The 20,875-nt window shown below is 41.9% G+C and overlaps 1 protein-coding gene and 1 long non-coding RNA gene across 2 annotated transcripts; one reads left to right on the plus strand and one right to left on the minus strand.

The window, feature by feature from the left end:
- Positions 1-589: 589 nt before the first annotated feature.
- On the plus strand, positions 590-5,142 carry GCNT3 (glucosaminyl (N-acetyl) transferase 3, mucin type). The gene is made up of 3 exons (XM_040492842.1): positions 590-703; positions 1,691-1,876; positions 3,316-5,142. Exon 3 carries the CDS (start codon positions 3,376-3,378, stop codon positions 4,690-4,692), a length of 1,317 nt encoding a protein of 438 aa, XP_040348776.1. The 5' UTR covers positions 590-703; positions 1,691-1,876; positions 3,316-3,375; the 3' UTR covers positions 4,693-5,142.
- Positions 5,143-6,766: 1,624 nt separating this feature from the next.
- Positions 6,767-11,661, minus strand: LOC121041784 (uncharacterized). Its single transcript, XR_005795847.1, has 2 exons — positions 9,655-11,661; positions 6,767-9,115 (listed from the first exon to the last, which is right to left on the minus strand). It is a non-coding gene; the product is annotated as an uncharacterized LOC121041784 (long non-coding RNA).
- Between the last annotated feature and the right edge of the window lie 9,214 nt (positions 11,662-20,875).

Consider the following 20,875-nt stretch of genomic DNA (forward strand, 5'->3'; position numbering starts at 1 on the left):
AAAAAAAAAAAAATAACAACAACAAAAAGAAATAGAGATGTTTGTAGGTACCAGAACAAGAGTTTAATCATGTTTGCCTCTGAAATGTTACAGCTCAAAACAGAGCCACACAGACTCTGAATTATGGAAGCTGACAGAAGACAGAGCCAGTGGAGTGGGGCCATAAAAATGGGAGCACAGATGACCCTATACGGCTCTTTTGCTATTGGCCTGTCTCCATCTATAGTCAGAAACAGGCAGAAGATGTCCCCCCAAAAGAAAAGACCTAAGTTCCCTAGGCTGTACTGGGGGCTCTGTAAACACTTCTTGGAGGAAGAAGGCAACTCTGACAGATCTTGCTTATGATGTTGTTGTTTTCAGATGAAGCCCATTTTTGGCATTGGCTAGGATTTCTGCTTTGCCTCTTCTGCCTCCTATTAAGCTCAGCCGGCAGGGGGCGCCAGAGGGAGCCAATGAGGCCGGAGGCGGGATTTCCTGCTTGCTTCCGGTCTACTTCCTGCTTCTGTGAGCATCACCATGTCAACGCCTGTTTACTACTGGGCAGGGGCAGTCTCTTTATGTAACTGCACTGAACGCAGTTACGGTAATGGTGGACAAATACCTCAGCCGCCTCAGGAGAGGTTGAGATCTCAGCCTGGGGGCCTCTTCTGAGGTCAGAGACCCCAGCGCCTACTGAGCGGGTGGTGCTCTTCCCATCTCAGAGGTCTGAGTTTTAGCTTGTTGGCACCCTTCTTCCCAAATTTTAAATGAAAAAAATTCCCAAATCTTCATTCCTCCAGCCTAGGAGTAGTAGCTACTTTCAGCAATTGCCACTTCCTAATTTAGGGTGGCCTGACACCCCTCTCTGTCCCCTACAGTTCTCAACTTTATATCTAGTTAAGTTCTTTATATTAAATTGGCTCTTTCAAGTATTTGGCCAGGCATGCTGCTTTTGTAGGGTGGGGGGTGTGGGGAGGGAAGGGGACGTTGGGTACAGGAAAGAAACCGTGGCAATGCCAGCAGCTTCGAAGAAGGTGGTTTGCATGCTATATTACCCAAACCAGCCAGGGGGGCTCTCACTGAAGTCCAACGACCCATAGCGTTTCCATTCCTTAGACTGCCAAGACGCTAGACTCAGACATGAGTGAGTGAGGTCTACAGTCTGAAACCCTGTGGGTGTCTCTACAACTCACAGATTATTTATAATGGGATGACAGGCAAAAGGATTTTTTTTTTTTTGAGCAGTTTCTATTTGAAGAACAAACTTTTTTTTTTTTTTTATAGAACTATTTTTAAAGAAAAAAAAAGTATTTTATTGTTTTACTCTTGTAATGTTCACGGAACGAAAGAGAAGTGATATTTGGATTCCAGGCCAAAATAAGGCAGGGGCCTACCGGTGTTTCTATGGTTCCTTGCTAAAGGGGGTGGGGGTGGGTGGGGAGCTTTCAAGTTCTTGTGCCAGCGTTGACAGGTTTCTATGAATGGTTTTGTGGCAGGAGAGCATGGTTACAAACTGGACTATTCTGGTTGAAATACCTGCTTGCCTTCTCAGATATTGCCAGCATTTTTTTTTTCCTGCCTTGTTCACCTCCTTGAATGCCTAGTGTTTGAGAATATGCTCCTGAATGATATATGTGAGCTAGCTCTCCCATCTGAGAGCAGGAAGCTGGAAGGTGACTGGTAGAGCCACCTCCTGCTCTCTACTTTGCAGAGACCGAGGAGGAGCCTGAGACTGTTCCTGGACATCCTGTGAACATCAGAAAATATTTTGTGGAGGCATTAAAAGAAGGGAATATGGTGTTCACATTTGCTTCCATGGATTCCAACCAATCTTCCTTGGAAACAAACACATCTTGACAAGTGATCTTTCCTAAGCAAGGACAAAGGTATTAAAAAGGTGAGAATTTTCTTCATGTTTCATTTTTTCTTCCTCTTAGATTCCCATGAAAGTTATGACCAGGCAGGACACAATCTTATGCTTACAAAGAGGACACAACAAGGGAAAACCGTCATTGTTGAGAGGGTTTGTCACATTTTGTTTCTCTCCTTTTAGAGTTTTTCCCCGTAGATCATCTGGTTTTCTTCGATGGTACTCAGTACCCTGTACTGTATTATTTATTTATTTATTTTTTTTAATTTTTTTTTCAACGTTTATTTATTTTTGGGACAGAGAGAGACAGAGCATGAACGGGGAAGGGGCAGAGAGAGAGGGAGACACAGAATCGGAAACAGGCTCCAGGCTCTGAGCCATCAGCCCAGAGCCCGACGCGGGGCTCGAACTCACGGACCGCGAGATCGTGACCTGGCTGAAGTCGGACGCTTAACCGACTGCGCCACCCAGGCGCCCCTGTACTGTATGATTTAAAAGATGGTTGTGGTTTGGAGGAAGAAGCATTAAGGCTTGTGGACAATAACAAAACAAAATGAACAAACAAAAAAACTGGGGGAAAGGCGAGTGGGGAAGAGTCCCATATTTGCTTCTTAAAGCATATGTGACATTTGGCAGGTTATTTAGCTTTTATCTTCCTATTTAAAAAAGAGGCCTAATACTACTACAGCTCAGGTATGTTGTGAAGATGACCTGGGGCAATGTAAAAAAAATATTTGTGGCCCACAGAAAGCACTCGTTAAATATTGTATATGCGTAGCTTTGTGTGCCTCTGTGTGTATATGTATTTTAAATTTGGATAGACTGAATTATCTACATGAGTGATTACAATGCATTTGTGGGATCATATCCAATTTTTTTGTACTTGTTGAAGAACATTTTTTAAAAAGGGGGTGGCTAGATACCAAATCTAACCAATGAATTGTACGTAGTAAAAGTATCCTAATATGTAAATTGCCAAACAAGACCAAGAAGTGTACTTTTAAAAGGATTGAAATCTTTGGATTTCTAGAACAGACACTGAGAGTCTGAATTTCAGGGATTGTCTCTCTACACTGATTAGAAATTCTAGGCCCCAGATAAGAGCCCCATTTAGGAACAGGGTGGTCAAGAGTGGGGGAAGACTGAGGAATGAAGGGCGGGTGCAGATTTCCTCTTACTAATTAAACCTCAACGTCAACAGGTGCTCAGTTCTGCTTCCCTTTCTTTTTCTCTTGGAGGGGAGGTGGAGCCAGGCTGATCCCAGCACACATGGCCAGTTAGTCCAGTCAGGCTCTAGGCCCCCCGCCAACAGGCCAGGTGTAAGAGATTCCTAGGCCGGTCTTTACTGAGGTTATTTGTCTAGTAAAGGAATGTATTTTTGCCATCACTTTGGAGTTGCACTTTTGATGTTCCTGTGAATACATTCAGGGTTAGTGTGTAATTGAAGGCGTTTTGTTCTGTCCAAGGATTCCATCCTCCTCCTCCGTCCTTGTGCCCAAACTCTACTGGTTTCTCATTCCGTGAGGATGATTTGGTGGAAGAAGATACAGTGGCAGCAGCGTTACCTGTGGGCCCTGGGCTGCTATATGCTGCTGGCCATTGTTGCTCTGAGGCTTTGTCTCAGATTGAAATGTGACTTTGATTCCCTGGATCTGAAGTCCAGAGATTTTCACAGCCGGCACTGTAGAGACATCTTGTACAAGTCCCTGAAACTGCCAGCAAAGAGATCCATCAACTGTTCTCGGATCATCCAGGGGGACCAGCAGGCAGTGATTGAGGCTGTGCTGGACAACCTGGAGATCAAGAAAAAGCGGAAGCCTTTCACAGACACTGACTACCTTAACATGACCAGAGACTGTGAGCACTTTAAGGCTGAAAGGAAGTTCATACGGTTCCCTCTGAGCCAAGAAGAGTCAGACTTCCCTATTGCCTACTCAATGGTGGTCCATGAGAAAATAGAAAACTTTGAAAGATTGCTCCGAGCTGTGTATGCCCCTCAGAACATATACTGCATCCACGTGGATGAGAAATCCCCAGAAACTTTCAAAGGGGCAGTCAAAGCAATTATTTCATGCTTCCCAAATGTCTTCATGGCCAGTAAGTTGGTTCGGGTGGTTTATGCCTCCTGGTCCAGGGTGCAGGCTGACCTGAACTGTATGGAAGACTTGCTCCAGAGCCCAGTGCCATGGAAATACTTACTAAATACATGTGGGACAGACTTTCCTATAAAGACCAATGCCGAGATGGTCCTGGCCCTCAAGATGTTGAATGGGAAGAACAGTATGGAGTCAGAAATACCTACTGAGTACAAAAAGACTCGCTGGAAATATCACTATGAGACAAAAGACACATTGTATGTAACCAACAAGATGAAGGATCCTCCCCCTGATAACATACCTATGTTCACAGGGAATGCCTATATTGTAGCTTCCCGAGACTTTGTCCGACATGTCTTAGAGAACCCCAAGTCCCGACAACTGATTGAATGGGTAAAAGACACCTATAGCCCCGATGAGCATCTATGGGCCACGCTTCAGCGTGCACCCTGGATGCCTGGCTCTATTCCCTACCACTCCAAGTTTCACGTCTCAGATATGGCAGCCATTGCCAGGCTGGTCAAGTGGCAGGGCCATGAGGGAAACATCAGTATGGGGGCACCTTATGCACCTTGCTCTGGAATCCACCAGCGGTCTATCTGTATTTACGGGACTGGAGACCTGCATTGGATTCTTCAAAACCATCACCTCTTGGCCAACAAGTTCGACCCAAAGGTGGATGACAATGTTCTTCAGTGTTTAGAAGAGTACTTACGTCATAAGGCCATCTATGGGACTGAACTCTGAGATAAACTATAAGAGGATTGCTACCTGTGGGGCAAGAACATGTGGATACATACTTCAGATGGGCTGGGACAATGTGGGGTGGGAGACCAGGGCTCTGCAATTTGTGGTATCCCCAAGTTAGGGGGCTGCTATCGGAGTGTGGGTAAGTAGATCTGCCTTGCAACTTGCTGTCCTGGGTGAACACTCCTGGTGAGCATTCACCCACCCCACTCCTAAGAGCTCTCCCACTGACTTTGTCACAGAGTCAAAATAAGAAGCCGTTATTTGGGAGAGTAAGGGAGGGAAGTGTGGCAGGGGACCCTGGATTTCAGTTGAGTGCTTGCTGTCTGCTTTTCTACTCTATGCTGGTTCTAATAAATTCTAGGCTTGGTAGTGGGGGCGGGGTGGGACTTTAATGAAAAGAGGGCCTTTTGTACTATTAACTTAAAAATAAATAGCTCTTTATTCAAAGCCCTACCTCTACTTTCGTCTAATAAGCCAGAAAAAAAAAGATACAAGTGTGAGACTTTTTCTCATAACTATTTGTGACATTTAAAATCCCTGGTGGCTGGCAAGAGAATCTCCATTATTCCAAAGTTGATCATGGCCGAGTGTGTAAATAGCAGATTCAAAAGAATGTACAGGAACAGAGTGGATTCTTTGATTATTCAAAGCCCTCCTCATTTTGTTTACATTGCCAGATTCATGACTTCTCTGTAAGGGAAAAAGGGCGATCTGACCAGTGTGGTCACTCATATACTTACGGGACAATTACAGCACTAATTTTGCCAGCTTCACAGCCAAAGCTTAATGTTCCATAGCAAAGACAGCGTTTTAGGTAAGGCCCTCATATAATTTCTTGGCCAAACTGGAACACATTTTAGTGGGGGAGGGGTTGAGAGGGGCACCTGCTTGGCTCAGTCAGTTAAGCATCTGACTCTTGATCTCAGCTCAGGTCTTGATCTCAGGGTGGCGAGTTCAAGCCCTGTGTTAGGCTCCACGCTGCAAGTGAAGCCTACTTAAAAAAAAAAAAAAAATTGTGTTGGGAAACCAGAATGAACTAGGACTGTCTAGCTAAATCAGGAAGTCTGGGTATTCCAAGTTTAGGCCTCTTTAGTCAAAACTCTTATTTAGGTATGTGAATGGAAGGTCACTATTTGTGGCTCTGTGGTTTATACATTTCCTCACAGGAAAACAATTGTGTATTCTCCCACACCTGCAGTAAATGTTACCCAATGAAAGATTCCTTTCTGAAGCTCCAGAGAGAGGTGACAGGCAATTGGAAGGCAACTGGCTATTAGTCATAATCTTCTGTGATGGGAAAGGGATATTATATAAAAAGATAGGCATGTCTTATACACAGAGCAACTGGTCTTCTGTGTACAATATGCTCTGGAAAAGGGATTTAGACACCAACTGGTGTAATGTGAATGATCCAATTAATGCGTGATGTCACTACTGTGTTTCTTCTTGGTTATGATTCGTTTAATCAAGTTTTCTCTCACAGTCAACCTTCCCTGCAACCCATGTACTCTGACATAGTTATCATTGTGTCTAACACAGTGAATTTTCTATTGGTAAGTTGTTATTTCTTGTAAGGGCCTACTCCTCTGGTGATGGGCATTGCCACCCCTCCTTACCTGTACTGTGATACTGAGTCCTCCTCAGCCTTGCTCTCAGCCCCACCACAGAGGTGACTGATGAATAATTATGTACTCGGCAGATGAGCCCTGTGACGTCTGTTCCCAGCAGTGGTGACCATGGACCTCTCCACCTGCTACCCTTTAGGACTGTCCTTGTTCCTCCTCTGAGGGGGCTTGAAGGGGGGACCTGCTGCTGTGGGAAGTGGGCAGAAAATCTCCCATGTGTGCATGGGTTCTGAGAAAAGAATTCAGGTCTTTGGCCTCATAGTCAACTTCCTCTGTAAGTTTTCATGTGAAATAAATTGAAAAAGTTTAATATAAATTAAAAAGATAAAAGTGTGAACTTGTCATTTTGGGGGAAATAAGTTGTTGGACTTTTCCAAGCCCTGAAATTTTCTCTAGAAATATATTTAGGTGAATAGGAAGTGCTCTTTATTTAATAACATGCGGTCTTCACATCAGAAGGGTCAAAATTTGCCCTCATTTATTGAGTGTATTTTAGAAATCATATGGTTAAACCAACATATCTGTTGGTTTTTTCCTTCCTTCTGAGTCATATCTGTTTCTTTAACCTTTCTTGGGACAAGAAAAATCATAAGTGAGTTGTGCAACAATGTTTGTATTACCTCTCAAGGTTTGAATATTTCCTCTTTTTGATTTGGTAAGCATTGTTTAATCACTATATTTTTATTGCACGCTCTGCCTATTGTAATCTTTGCTCTTGATTGAGGGAAAATTTAAGAAAGGAAGAAAAGGCAGTTGGTAACATTGTTTGGGAATAGCTGACCTGATTTGTTCAGGGGAGAGCAAGTATTTGCATTAAAAATGAAAAGGACAATTGAATGCATTGCCTTCAGTAAGTACCTTCATTAAACTGAAGATCCGTTCTTCTTTCTTCCATTTAGTCAGTCATTTATTACAAAGATAGTTAAGATGTGGTTCCCATCTCTTTGAGGCTTGAGTGTGTGACAGGGACTGACATAACTCCTATGTTCGTTCCGCAAATAGTAACTAAACTCTTACTATTTACTAGGCATTGTTCTTGACACCGGGGATATAGCAGTCAACAAGACAGAAATCCTCATGCTCCTGTTGTTACATACTAGCAGGAAACCGACAGCAGACAGATAAGTAATACATATGTGTATCAGAAGGAGATGGTGCTAGAGAGAAATTAAAGGAAGTGATAGAGACTGTAGGAGAGTGGGGTGGAGAGGGAGAGGGCTTAACACTGGTAAATACTGTGGTCAGGGAGGCCCTTAATGAAAAAGTGACATTTGAGTCCAGATCTGAAGAAGATGAAGGGATGATCCATGAGGATAAATGGGGGAAGAGCATTCTAGGCCAAGAGGAAAGAGTTGCAAGGCCTTGAAGCAGAAGCTCATCTTCCATGTTTGAGGAGCAGCAAGGAGGCTAGTGTCAATGGAGCAGAGGAAAGGTGGGGACAAAGAAGAGGTAACAGTACAAGGGAGAAGGGGTATGCTGTGAATGCCCTTGTAACCCGTCACACGGAAATTGTCTTTGCGTGAAATAGGTAGGACATGGAAGGTTTTGAGCAGAGGACTGACTTGATCTGGCCAGTGTTTCAATGGTGCACCAAGACCAGACTGGTTGGGAGGGAGGGGAAGCAGGAAGGCCAGTTAGGAGGTTCTGACAATAATCCTGGCACTAGCAATAGTGGCTTAGGCCAGGGTTACAGAAGTAGAAATGGTGAGAGTGGTCCGATTCTAGAAATGCTTTGGCGGTTCTGTTTGAGGACCTGCTGACAGACTGAGTTTGTTTAGGAGAGAAATGGTGGAGTCAAGAATGTCTCCGAGGGTTTTGTCCTGGTGAGGAGTCAGAAGGATAGAGTTTCCGTTAACCAAGACGGGAAACCTGTGAAAGAGTGGGTTTTTAGGGGCAGATCCGGAGTTTGATGTTGCACATAGAAAATCGGAGATGCCTGTTAGACATCTAGGTAGAAACGCTGGGAGACAGATGCGTCAGGAGCCTGAGTTCGGGAGAGAGGTCTGGGCTGGAGACATTTCGTTGGTGTTCCTCCACTTACGCAGTGTGTGCATGATGCTGCATATGAGCCCCAGAGGAGAAAACATGGATGGACACTAAGCCCCTGGATGAACTCTGGGGATCTCCAAAATGAGAGGCCAGAGATGTAAAGAGGAACCATATAAGAAAGTTGGAAAGGAGCAGCTAGTAGTGTGGTAGAGGGCAACATGGGTGCTCAGTATTCTGGAAGCCTGAAGGAGAAAGTGATCTCGGAAAGAGGGAGTTGATGATTAAGCCTAAAAACGGCGGAAAATCACGGAAGACGGCGGTGAAGAAGTGGCTACCGGGCTGAACAATGCGGAGGTGACCTGGATGAGAAGATCTGTGTTTGTGGAGTGTGGAGGTGAGAACATGACTGGAGTGGTTCAAAGAGGGTATTAGAACAAATCGGCATTCAGCGCATATAATCATTTGAGTTTTGCTCTAGCCCAAGAGAAGGGGAAAAAACTACAGCAACCGAAGGTTGAGAAGGTTGTCTTAGACAGTAGAAAAGTGATACTATGTCTGTAGGTTGATGGGAAAAATCTAGTCGAGAGAAAAGGTGTGGGAATGAGATGGGAGACCTGCCGGAGTGGCATTCTTAGGAAGAGAGGGGGTAATTCTGTAGGGCACAGGAGGCAAAGCCTATCTTTGATGGAACACCCACAGTAACAGGAGTGAAGGCCAGTGAAGGGGCTCAGATGCACGTGGACAGTTCCATGAAGCAGTGGGAGCTTGTGGAGTTCGGTTTCTCTCTTCTTTCATTAACATTGCACCTGAGGTATAATACACACACAGGAGAGTATGTGTTACTAGGATCCAGGTCAGGAAACAGAACATTACCAGCAATCCAGAATGCCCCTCTATCCCTTTCCAGTTACCACCGAAGCTACTGTAAAGAAAACTATGGTCCTAACACCATATGTGATTTTGCCTGATTTTTACCTTTCTTGTAAGTACTATATTCTCTTTTGCTTATGACTCCTTCAACTCGCTATTATGAGTTTTATCTGTGTTGCTTTGTAATACTCCATTATATAACTATACCATAGTTTATCCATTCTCTTGTTGATGAATATTTGGGTTGTTTCCAGCATTTCTCTGAGTTATGCTCCTGTGAACCTTCTGGAACCTGTTTTATAGAAAGCACATATACGTTGGGTACACATCTAGGGGAGAAACTCGAGCGGCCATGAGCATACATGTGTTTGACTTAAGAATGTGATGTAGTTTTACAACATGATGAGTTTTACAACTCAGCTCCCACTAGCAAGGTGTGAGAGTTTCATCTGCTTCCTTGTGACTTTGGGCATACCTTGTTTTATTGAGTTTCACTGAATTGTGCTTCTCTTTTTCACACCTGGAAGGTTTGTGGCTATCCTATGTTGAGGGAGTCTTTGGGTGCCATTTTTCCAATAGGATTTGTTCACTGTGTCCTTGTCATGTTTTGGTAATTCTTGAGGTGCTTCAAACTTTTTCATTATTATTGTATTTGTTATGGTGACGAGTGGTTTCTCGAGATGGAATCGACTGGTGAAGGTGCTGTGAAGATTGTTGAAATGACAACAAAGTGTTGAATACATAAATTTAGTTGACAAAGCAGCAGCCAGAGGATTGACTCCTTTTGGAAGAAGTTTTCTGGGTAAAATGCTATCCAACAGCATCACAGGCTACAGAGAAATTGTGAAAGGAAGAGTGAATGATGTGGCCAACTTCATTGTTGTCTTATTTTAAGAAACTGCCACAGACATCCTAGCAACCACCACCCTGGTCACGCAGCAGCCATCAACATCGAGGCAAGACCCTCCACCAGCCAAAACCTGACAACTTGCTGAAAGCCCAGATGATGGTTAGCGTTTATTCTTAACGATAAAGTATTTTCAAATTAAGCTCTGTATTTTTTTTTTAAGGCATAATGCTATTGCACACACCATAGACCACAGTGTAGCATAATTTTAACTTTTATATGCACTGGGCGACCAAAAAATTAATTTGACTTGTTTTTTTGTGATAGCTGTTTCATTGCAGTGGTCTGGAGCCCGAGCCACAAAATGTCTGAGGAATGCCTGTATTTCTACTGTCAATTTAACCGTTCTGGTGAGTGGTAGTGGTACCAGGTTGTACAGTTTTAATTTGCATGTGTCGTAGCTTTTCATATGTTTATTAGTCATTTAGATGTGTTGGAAGTTTTCTTATTACCTTTATTTAATTCAGTGAAATATCAAGCAAGATGACTTTATCAGATGAGGATGGAGGCGATTTTGGAGGTGTTTGGAAAGAGGAAAAGGTATAATTGTTTCAAATTGGAAACTGGAAAAGAAGCCAGACCAAGGGGAAAAAACTGCCAGGCAGCATTAAGGTTCCAGTGACATTAAGGAGGGTGAATCTAAAAAGAAATCAGCTATTCATCCACATTCAGCTGCTAGAGGACAGGCATACAGAGTAGGATTTACTCGGGTGTGTGATCTACCCAAGCAAGTATGAGAGGGGGCAAAGGAGCTTATGTTATGTGCGAGAGAGTGATCATAATGATGACCATGGAACTGAATCTGAGTAAGGTGGAAGGGGAGGGGGGAATCCTGGAATAGGGAAAAGGGGCATAGTGGAGTGTCAAGTTCTTGATGTGTTGGGATTGCTTTGAAGTGAGGGATTTGTTCTATTTCAAGGAGTCTATTAAAGGTTTACAGAAACGGTAACATTTGAACTCTCTTAAATCTTTAATTATAAATTTCCCCTTCCTCCTTTTTGGTCTTTTTGGCAATTTGTTGAACAAGGTAGGTCTTTTCCCTCTACATTTTCCCTCACATTGTGGATTCTGCTTATAGGATCCTATCAGTTCTTTCATTTAACATATTTCTCTCCCCAATATTTCTTATAAACTGGTATTTGGATCTGGGGGAGCCTGATCCAGTTTTGAAATTTTGCCAAGAAAATGTCATGGTTGGTATTTTGTATTTCCTGTTGTATCCCAGCAGGAGGTACATAACATCATTTTGTGTGTGTGTGTGTTTAAAATGATGGGACTGAATTGTGGGGTTTGGACGTTGTCAGCATGATTATAAATTCGCCATAACCTTTCGACCTAATCGTTTTAGCAGTCATTGATGATCGTTGATACTATTTCATAATGAATTGTAAAATGGAAACCTCTTAATTCTACAAATCCTTCACATTTTTATAAAGCACAAATTTTTCATAACTCTATTATTCCAGTGAGGTACAGTTATTTCCCATTATCAGCTTTTAGAACACTGAACAGTTTAGCTAGCAGCAAATTTACATACATAGGGAAGGTGTTGGTATCATTTTGAACCTGTGGTTTAAAAACATACTTTAGGGGCGCCTGGGTGGTGCAGTCGGTTGAGCGTCCGACTTCAGCCAGGTCACGATCTCGCGGTCCGTGAGTTCGAGCCCCGCGTCAGGCTCTGGGCTGATGGCTCAGAGCCTGGAGCCTGTTTCCGATTCTGTGTCTCCCTCTCTCTCTGCCCCTCCCCCGTTCATGCTCTGTCTCTCTCTGTCCCAAAAATAAACGTTGGAAAAAAAAAATTTGAAAACATACTTTATATGCTGTGATGCACTTCAATTATTTTGATGCTTGAAATGCTCCATTTTTGGCTAGTGTATTATTTTCCTGTGGCTACTGTACCAAATTGTCACAAATTTGGTGGCTGTAAATAACAGAAATTTTACTGTTTCACAGTCCTGGAGGCCAGAAACCCAAAATCAATTTCACTGGGTTAAAATCCAGGTGTTGGCAAGGCTGTGATCCCTGTGAAGGCTGTAGGGGTGAAGGTGGTCCTTGCCTCTTCTACCTTCTGGTACCTGCCAGCCATCCTTGGCTTGTAGCCACATTGCTCCTACCTCAACCTCTGTGGTCATATGGCTTTCTCTTCTGTGTCTCAAATCTTCTTATGCATCCCTCTCATAAAAGAGATGTATGACTGCATTTAGGACACACCCTGACTATCCCGTGTTCTCTCCATTTCAAAATCCTTAGTCACATTTGCAAAATTTTTGCAGTATAAGGAAACACATCTTTCAAAGATTAGGACCTGATATCATTGGTGGCCATTATGCAGCCTGCTAAAGCTAGTGAGAGCCCTTTAAAATTAGGCTTTAAAATCCCCAAAGCTCTGTGTCTTTTTGACTTGACTCCAGGAATTTCTGATAATGGCCTTATTTTCTGAAACAAGCCTTTCCGAGTTCTCTATATTTCTCATCCCTTACCTTTAATTAGCCATTCTCCAAAGAGGTGGGTTTTGTTGTTGTTGTTTTAAAAGTGTGAATGGTATTTATAAACTACAATTTGGGCATTAGGAATGCTCTTTGCTAGTGAGTTGTCCACTGAATCAAAGGATCCAGGAATCAAGCAGGGCTTGGGGAATAGGAAGAATGACTCTTCTCAATAATACATCTAATAACCCCACTCACAGAATTTTGGCTTCTGTGCTTGAAACTTTGGGATCTGCTGGTTGAGTCCCAAGGGAGGAATGTGTCCATTAGGAAACCAACAGTGCTCTCAATGAACTGGAAAGTGTGACTTGCACTTGGGCATTTAGGGTGCTTGTGCCACTGAACCAAGGGGAAAAGTAAGGGGTTACTGTATTGACTGGGGTGCTTGGTCTCAATTGTCAAGGGAAATATGGCTGTTGCTAAGCAATGGAGGGCACTCTCTGGAGTGCTTCCGTAGTGCTTCTACGTTCAGCTGTTCAGAGTTAATAGAAGGCTACAGTAACTCACCGAAGGAAGAATCAGTAAGGACTTAGATACTTCAGGAATGAAGGGTAGGGTCTCCTCACTAGGTAAAAAACCCCAGCCAGCTAAGATGTTGACTGAGGGCAACAAGAAAATGATCTGGGCTGTGAAAACAAGATGAGAGATGGCCATATGATTTATAACAGTGAGGACAATGCCAGCTGTTGCTTTCCTACATATTTTCACTTGTTAATCACCTTCCCTCTCTCTTCTGTTAAACATAAAAGTTTTGGTGGTGACTGATTTATAGTTGAGACTCAAGATGATAAAATATCCTCCAGGGGGATTGTCTCAACTAAAATTCTCATCATCCAGATGTTCATAGTGACTGGTGGGATGTTTTGTCTTTCTTTGGGGGGAGAGATTAAGTGTACTTTGTACAAGAAAAGTTTGTTGTGTATAAATCTCAGAAGAGGCAAGAGGATGGGTGTACAGGCAGAGTAGTTAAAGGAGGGTGCTGGATATTGTCTGTTCCTTCAGCTCTCTATATATTTATGCTTTGAGAGAGAGAGAGAGAACACAAGCAGGGGAGGGGCAGAGAGAGAGGGAGATACAGAATCTGAAGCAGGCTCCAGGCTCTGAGCTGTCAGCACAGAGCCTGATGCAGGGTTCGGGCTCACGAACCACGAGATCATGACCTGAGCCAAAGTTGGAAGCTTAACCAACTGAGCCACCTGGGTACCCCTCCTCCAGCTCCATATTAACTCTTCTATATTTTTTCCTCTTCACTGTTGTGGCAGGAGATCCACAAGCTACATTTCCCTAGACTCTGCAGCTGGATTTCTCTAAGTCTGACCTGTGAGAGGCACTACTGGGATACTGGGGGAAAGAACCCATCTTCCAGTGGTGTCACAAGCAATGGTACTGGCTGCGGTACTCCAGCTGCAGAAGCTGGAGTGCATCAGCACAGTGGCAGCTGTGGCTGATGAGAGTAGGCTCTTGGCTGCTTGGTTCCACAGTAGCAGCCTCAGCGATAGTGACTGTGGGTCTTAGGGTTTTCCTTTTTGCTTCTTCCAGCCATAGGAATAGTAGCTGTTTCCTTAGTATTCTTTAGATACACTTATTCCTCCTTTGCTCCTCCAGCCCTTTGAAGACCTTTGTAACAAACTCCCTATATTACATTTCTTGTGTTTGAAACACTTTCTAAGGGGCGCCTGGGTGGCTCAGTTGGTTGAGCATCCGACTTCAGCTCAGGTCACGATCTCGCGGTCTGTGAGTTCGAGCCCCACGTCGGGTTCTGGGCTGATGGCTCAGAGCCTGGAGCCTGCTTCCGATTCTGTGTCTCCCTCTCTCTCTGCCCCCCTCCCCCCGTTCATGCTCTGTCTCTCTCTGTCTCAAAAATAAATAAATGCTAAAAAAAAATTTTTGTTTTTAATTAAAAAAAAACACTTTCTAAAAAAAATTTAAAAAATAACTTGTTTTTGAGAGAGGGAATGTGCATGAATGGGGGACGGTCAGAGAGAGAGGAAGACAGAGGCTCCGTGGTGACAGTAGAGAGCCCTACATGGGGCTCAGATTCACAAACGGTAAGATCATGACCTGAGCCATAGTGGGATGCTTAACCGACTAAGCCATTCAGGTGCTCCTAAATTTTTTCTAAAGTTTATTTTTATTTGAGAGAGATACAGAGAACAAGTGGGGGACGGGCAGAGAGAGGGAGCAAGACATAAGAGCCGAAGAAAGCTCCATGCTATCACCGAAGAGCCCCACACAGGGCTTGAATTCCCAAACCATGAGATCATGACCTGAGCTGAAATCAAGAGTTGGATGCTCAACTGACTGAGCCACCCACACACCCTGTTTGAAATACTTAATGTGGTTTCTGTTTCACTGATTAGACACTGACTGATACACTTCCTCTATGACAGGTATTATCAGGGCCCCCAAGACAAGCTGAAGACATAGTTCTTTTCCTCAGGGGTCCTACAGCTTGTCAAGACAAGAAGATAATTCAGTACTAAGTAGGGTGGTACAGGAATTCGGAGACATGGGAAATGGAAAGATGAGGAAAAGCTTCTCAGATGTGGTGGGGCTCAACTAGAACAGACAGCTCTGGGGAAGGCAGGGAGAAGACACATAGCAGGTTTTCTCCTAAGCATTATTTTTTTAAAGGCTAAAAAAACCCAAAACCTGTTGGCAAAATATACCTAACATTAAGTTGACCATCTCAGCCATTGTAAAGTGTACAATTCATTATGGTTCATGTTGTTTTGCAACCAATCTCCCAGAACTTTTTTCGTCTTGCAAAAAAACCTCTGTACCCATTAAACAACTAAATCCTCCCAACCCCAACCCCTGGCAGCCACCATTCTGTCTAAGTTTGACTGTTGTAGGTCCCTCATGTAAGTGGGACCATAGGGTATAGGTGCTTATCTTTCACTTAGCATAATATCCTCAAATTTCATCCATGTTGTAGCATGTGTGAGACTTTTTTAAAGGCTGAATGATATTGCATTGTATGTGTATGTAACATTTTGTTTATCCATTCGTTCATCAATAGGCACTTGTGTTGCTTCAACCTTTTGACTCTTACGAATAATGCTGTTGTGAACACTGGTGTACAAATATTTCTTTCGGTCTCTGCTTTCATTTAGTTTTGGGATATACCCAGAAGTAGGAGGGCTGGATCATAGAGTAATTCTAGTTGAAAATTTTTGAGGGACTGCCATGTTTTCCATAGTAGCTGTACCATTTTATAGTCAGTTGTACACAAGGGCTGCAATTTCTCTACATCCTTACCAACACTTGTATTTTGTTAGTTTTGTTTTGATAGTAGCCATCGTAATGGCTGTGAGGTGGTCCTCAACACTTAAGGTTTTGTTTTGAGCTACATGGTTTTTAAGAAGTCGGTGGAATTTGTTATCTGTTTCTGTGGTAATAAGGTGTTTTTTACCCTATTTAAAGAATGTCTTTTGCTGTTTTTCGGCAGTTAGATTATGGAGTGCATCATTATCCTGTTTGGAGTTTATCAAACTTCTTCACTCTGTCAGTTTAGGGCTTTCCTCAAATCTGAAAAAAAATTGGCCATTTGTTCATTTTTCTATGTGACAAAAAGAAAATGCTGTATTCTGGATAGATTTTATTGCTAGGTCTTCAATTTCACTGAACTTTTCTTTTGCAGTGTCTAATCTGTTAATTTATCCAATATTTCACTGCATATATAGTTATTTTTTATTTCTATCCCACTTTGGTTATTTAAAAATATTTTAAATTTTTTTCATGTTTTTAATACTTGTACAAAATTAGCTGTCTTAACATCCTTGTCTGCTGGCTTTCATCACTGCCATGTCTGGGTCTTTTCCTATAGACTACTCTTTCTTTTAGTTATGGGTCACATTTTTCTGCTTCTTAACATGTCTACTAATTCTTTAATTAGATAGGTGCAGGACATTATGACTGTTACATCATTAACGAACTGGATTTTGTTTACTTAGCAGTGTCAGGCTTTGTTTTAGCAATTATTTGTGGATCAGTTTGATCCCTTTGAATCTTGTATTTAAAGCATCTTTGCTAGGGTGGGTCTAAGCTAAAGTGGCCTTCACTCCAGGGGATATATTTTTTTTAATATATTTTTTTAAGTTTTATTTATTTATTTTGAGAGACACAGAGACAGTATGAGTGGGTAGGGGCAGAGAGAGAGGAGAGAGAATCTCAAGCAGGCTCAGCACTGTCAGCTAAGAGCCTGATGTGGGGCTCGAACTCATGAAACCACAAGATCATGACCTGAGCTGAAACTGAGTTGGACGCTTAACCAGCTGAGCCACCCAGGAGCCCCTTACTCCAGGGATATTTTATGGTCACTACAAAAGGCATGATCCCCCCCTCTACTTAATACCCTGGGTGATTACTGAGGACTCTTCACTCTGGCTCTTCACTCTGTGAGCTCTGGGAATTGCTGTTTGCAACTAACCTCGTAACCTAAGTCACTTCTTGCTTGATCCTGTAGAGTGTCATTCTACCTATATGCAGCCAAGTACTCAGTGAAGACACTGTATTGATTCCTTTCTGGAATTCTGCTTACTTCCAATTACCTCACTGTCCCTAAACTCTGATCTCTACTTTCCATCACCACACAGTTACACATGTATTTTCTCGTGATAAGAACTTTTATGATTTTTCTCTTAGCAACTTTCAAATATGTAATACATATATGGTCACCATCTGGGACATTGCATCCCTAGGACTTACTTATAACTGGAAGTTTGTACCTTTTGACCATCTTCAACCATTTTGTCCACCCAACTCTACTCCCTGCCCCTGGCAAACACTGATCTATTCTCTGTATCAATTTTTTTTTTTAAGATTCCACATAAAAGTGAGATCATACAGAATGTGCTTTCTTTTTCACTTAGTATAACTCTCAAGATGTATCTATCTATCTTGTCACAAATGGCAGAATTTCCTTCTTTTTTATGCCTGAATAATATTCCATTGTGTATGTATTTATATATATCACATTGTCTTCATCTAATGACACAGGTCATTTCAATGTCTCAGTTATTATAAATAATGCTGCAAGAACATAGGCATGCAGATATCTTTTCAAGATAGTGACTTTGTTTCCTTTGGAGAAATAGCCAGAAGTGGAATTGCTGAATCGTATGGTAGTTCTATTTTTAATGTTTGGAGGAATTTTCATATGGTTTTCCATAGTGGCTGTACCAATTTATATGATCACCACTGGTGCACACGAGTTCTCCACATCCTAACACTTAATTCCTGTCTTGCTGATACCAGCCATTCTAACAGGTTTGAGGTATGGTATCTCATTGTGGTTTTGATTTGCATTTCCCTGATATTAGTGATAGTGAGCTCCTTTTCATGTACCTGCCAGCATTTGTATGTCTTCTTTGGAAAAATATCTATTTGAAATCCTTATTTTTTAATTAGACTGCTTTCTATTGAGTTGTAGGAGTTGGTAATATATTTTGAGTGTTAACATCTAATCAGATACATGATTTGCAAATATTTTCTCCCATTCAGTAGGTTGCCTTTTCATTTCATTGATGGTTTCCTTTGCTGTGCAGGTTTTTTTGGTTTGTACAGGGCTACTTGTTTGTTTTTGCTTTTGTTGCCTTTGAAGTTAGATCCAAAAAAAAAATCATGAAGACTGATGCCAAGGAGCTTACCACCTGTGTTCTTCTAGGAGTTTCATGGTTTCAGGTCTTACATTCAAGTCTTTAATCCATTTTGAGCCTTTTTTTTTTTTTTTTTTTAAGATTTAAGTATTTCCTACACCCAACGTGGGACCTGAATTCATAACCCTGAGATCAAGAGTTGCACACTGTACCAACTGAGCCAGCCAGGCACCCCTGAGCTCATTTTCGTGTACGGTAGAAGATAGTGGTTGAGTTTCATTCTTTTGCTGAAGCTGTTCAGTTTTCTCAACACGAGTTATTAAAGAGACTGTCTTTTCCCCATGGGTATATTCTTGGCTCTTTGGTCATGAATTAGTTGGGACATATATGCGTGGGTTTATTTCTGGGCTCTCTGTTCCATTGATCCATGTGTCTCTTCCTATGCCAATACCATACTGTTTTGATTATTATAGCTTTGTTACTATCATTTGAAGTCAGGGAACATAATGCCTCTAGCTCTTCTTTCTCAAGATTGTTTTGGCTATTTGGGTGTTTGGTGGCACTTCATTTTGGAAAATAGAATGTATAAAAATCATAGGGAGAAAAACATAGAGCATGTGTGTCCACTCCCTTAACTTAGACAAAGGTTTGGTACTTACCCATGCATTCTAAAAGTGTAAAGCATAATCTCCAATCTCTGCCTAGGGGCAAAGGAACCAATTTTGAAGCCAATTTCTCCTGGAACAGAACTTTAAGCGTTCACATAGTCTTTCTTCACAGTGCTCTTGAGCTAATCCTACTAAATTCTTTACTGTATGTTGACACATTCCTATACCTATTATAAAGTGAAATGCCTTGCCCTAAACCCCGTGGAAAGTCTATCTACCTATGTACTAGGAAAATAAGGTTCTAATATTACCACAGCATTAAAAAAAACAAAACAAAACTGGATGAGTTTTCACCAAATTAGAGGGCATTTTCAGAATGGATTGACAAAGTCTTTAAAATCTACTGGAGGGTCCTGAAAGTCTCCAGAAAAAAATGGCAATCATTGTATTAAGCAACTGAAACTGAGTTATGAGACAGCTATGTGGGTCCCATATGCCATGATAGTAAGATAATGTGGACAGAGAAAACCATAGTAAAAAAACAAGCCCTAAATATATTTTAGGACAAATGCCACACATTACAGGCATTAAGATAAAAACCCAAGAACTCTTTTAAGAAATTTTCTAACATATATTCAAATAGTGAGGGGAGTATCATGAATCCCATTTACCTATTACTAAACTTAATTTTGTTAGGGTCTCTCCTCTTCTCCCAGCCCCTGATCACTTCCCTCCTTAGTTTTTGCAGTGCCAGGCATCATAGAGTTTCATTTGAAAGTATTTTAGTAGCAGGCATGGATTATGATTTACTGCGTTCTCACTTGGACAGCTCCATGTATTGTGCTCTTACATGTGTAGTCGTAAGGACTTAAAGCAATGCTATGAAGGACCGCTTGTATTTTCATTTAGTTTTACAGCTTTGGGGCTTTATACTCCCCCTTCAGGCTTTTTGGTCTTGGAGAAGTGGACCCCTATCTGGATCTTGACTTTCTGGTGCACTGGATGAGGATAGGTTTATTGGTTGATCTTGAAGTTTCCATCACCTTTGAAGTCTCTGATCTGTGAACCTCATCACGGGACCAAGGGTGGGCATCTTGGCCAGCAGGTCAAGAGATGTCCATGTATTTAATACCCTGAACTCCCAGCTCCATTGACTTTTTTTCAGTGAAATTTCTCTGGTCTGGGGCTCTGTCATTCCCACAATTAATCTTCTAGGCTAAATTTTAACTCCTGCCAGGATACTTGTCTATCTTCCCTGCATTATTTCAGCTTTGTTTCATATGTCTCCCCCCACCCAAAGCCCATTAAAGGTGCTGTATTTCCTTGCTATGGGAATGCAAGCTGGTGTAGCCACTCTGGAAAACAGTGTGGAGGTTCCTCAAAAAACTAAAAAAAGAACTACCCTACCACCCAGCAATTGCACTACTAGGTATTTATCCAAGGGATACAGGTGTGCTGTTTCGAAGGGATACATGCACCCCCATGTTTATAGCAGCACTAGCAACAATAGCTAAAATATGGAAAGAACCCAAACGTCCATTGGTGGATGAGTGGATAAAGAAGATGTGGTATATATATACAATGGAGTATTACTTGGCAATCAAAAAGAACAAAATCTTGCCATTTCCAACTACTGGAGGGTATATGGAACTGGAGGGTATTGGAGGGTATTATGCTAAGTGAAATTAGAGAAAGACAAAAATCATATGACTTCACTCATATGAGGACTTTAATATAAAAACAGGGAGGGGGACAAACAGAAGAGACTCATAAATATGGAGAACAAACTGAGGGCTACTTAGAGGGGTTGTGGGAGGGGGGATGGGTAAAGGGCACTAAGGAATCTACTCCAGAAATCATTGTTGCACTATATGCTAATTTGGATGTAAATTTTAAAAAATAAAATAATAAATTAAATAAATAATTTGCTCAGCTTTCAAGACCTCTGGTATTCTGCTCGCAGTCTACCATGTCAACTGTATCTTCCACTTTCCCTTACCATGTGCTGTTTTGTTAAGTCCAAATTTTGTAACTATGCTACAAATAATGGCTTCCCATCTTATATATATATATATATATATATATATATATATAT

The sequence above is a fragment of the Herpailurus yagouaroundi genome, unplaced genomic scaffold (genome assembly GCF_014898765.1).
Source record: "Herpailurus yagouaroundi ecotype Mexico unplaced genomic scaffold, PumYag 184, whole genome shotgun sequence".
Lineage (NCBI taxonomy): Eukaryota > Metazoa > Chordata > Mammalia > Carnivora > Felidae > Herpailurus > Herpailurus yagouaroundi.

Bases quoted from the DNA above. Each gene is read 5' to 3' on its own strand.
- GCNT3 (XM_040492842.1), top strand. From the start codon at position 3,376: ATGATTTGGTGGAAGAAGATACAGTGGCAGCAGCGTTACCTGTGGGCC.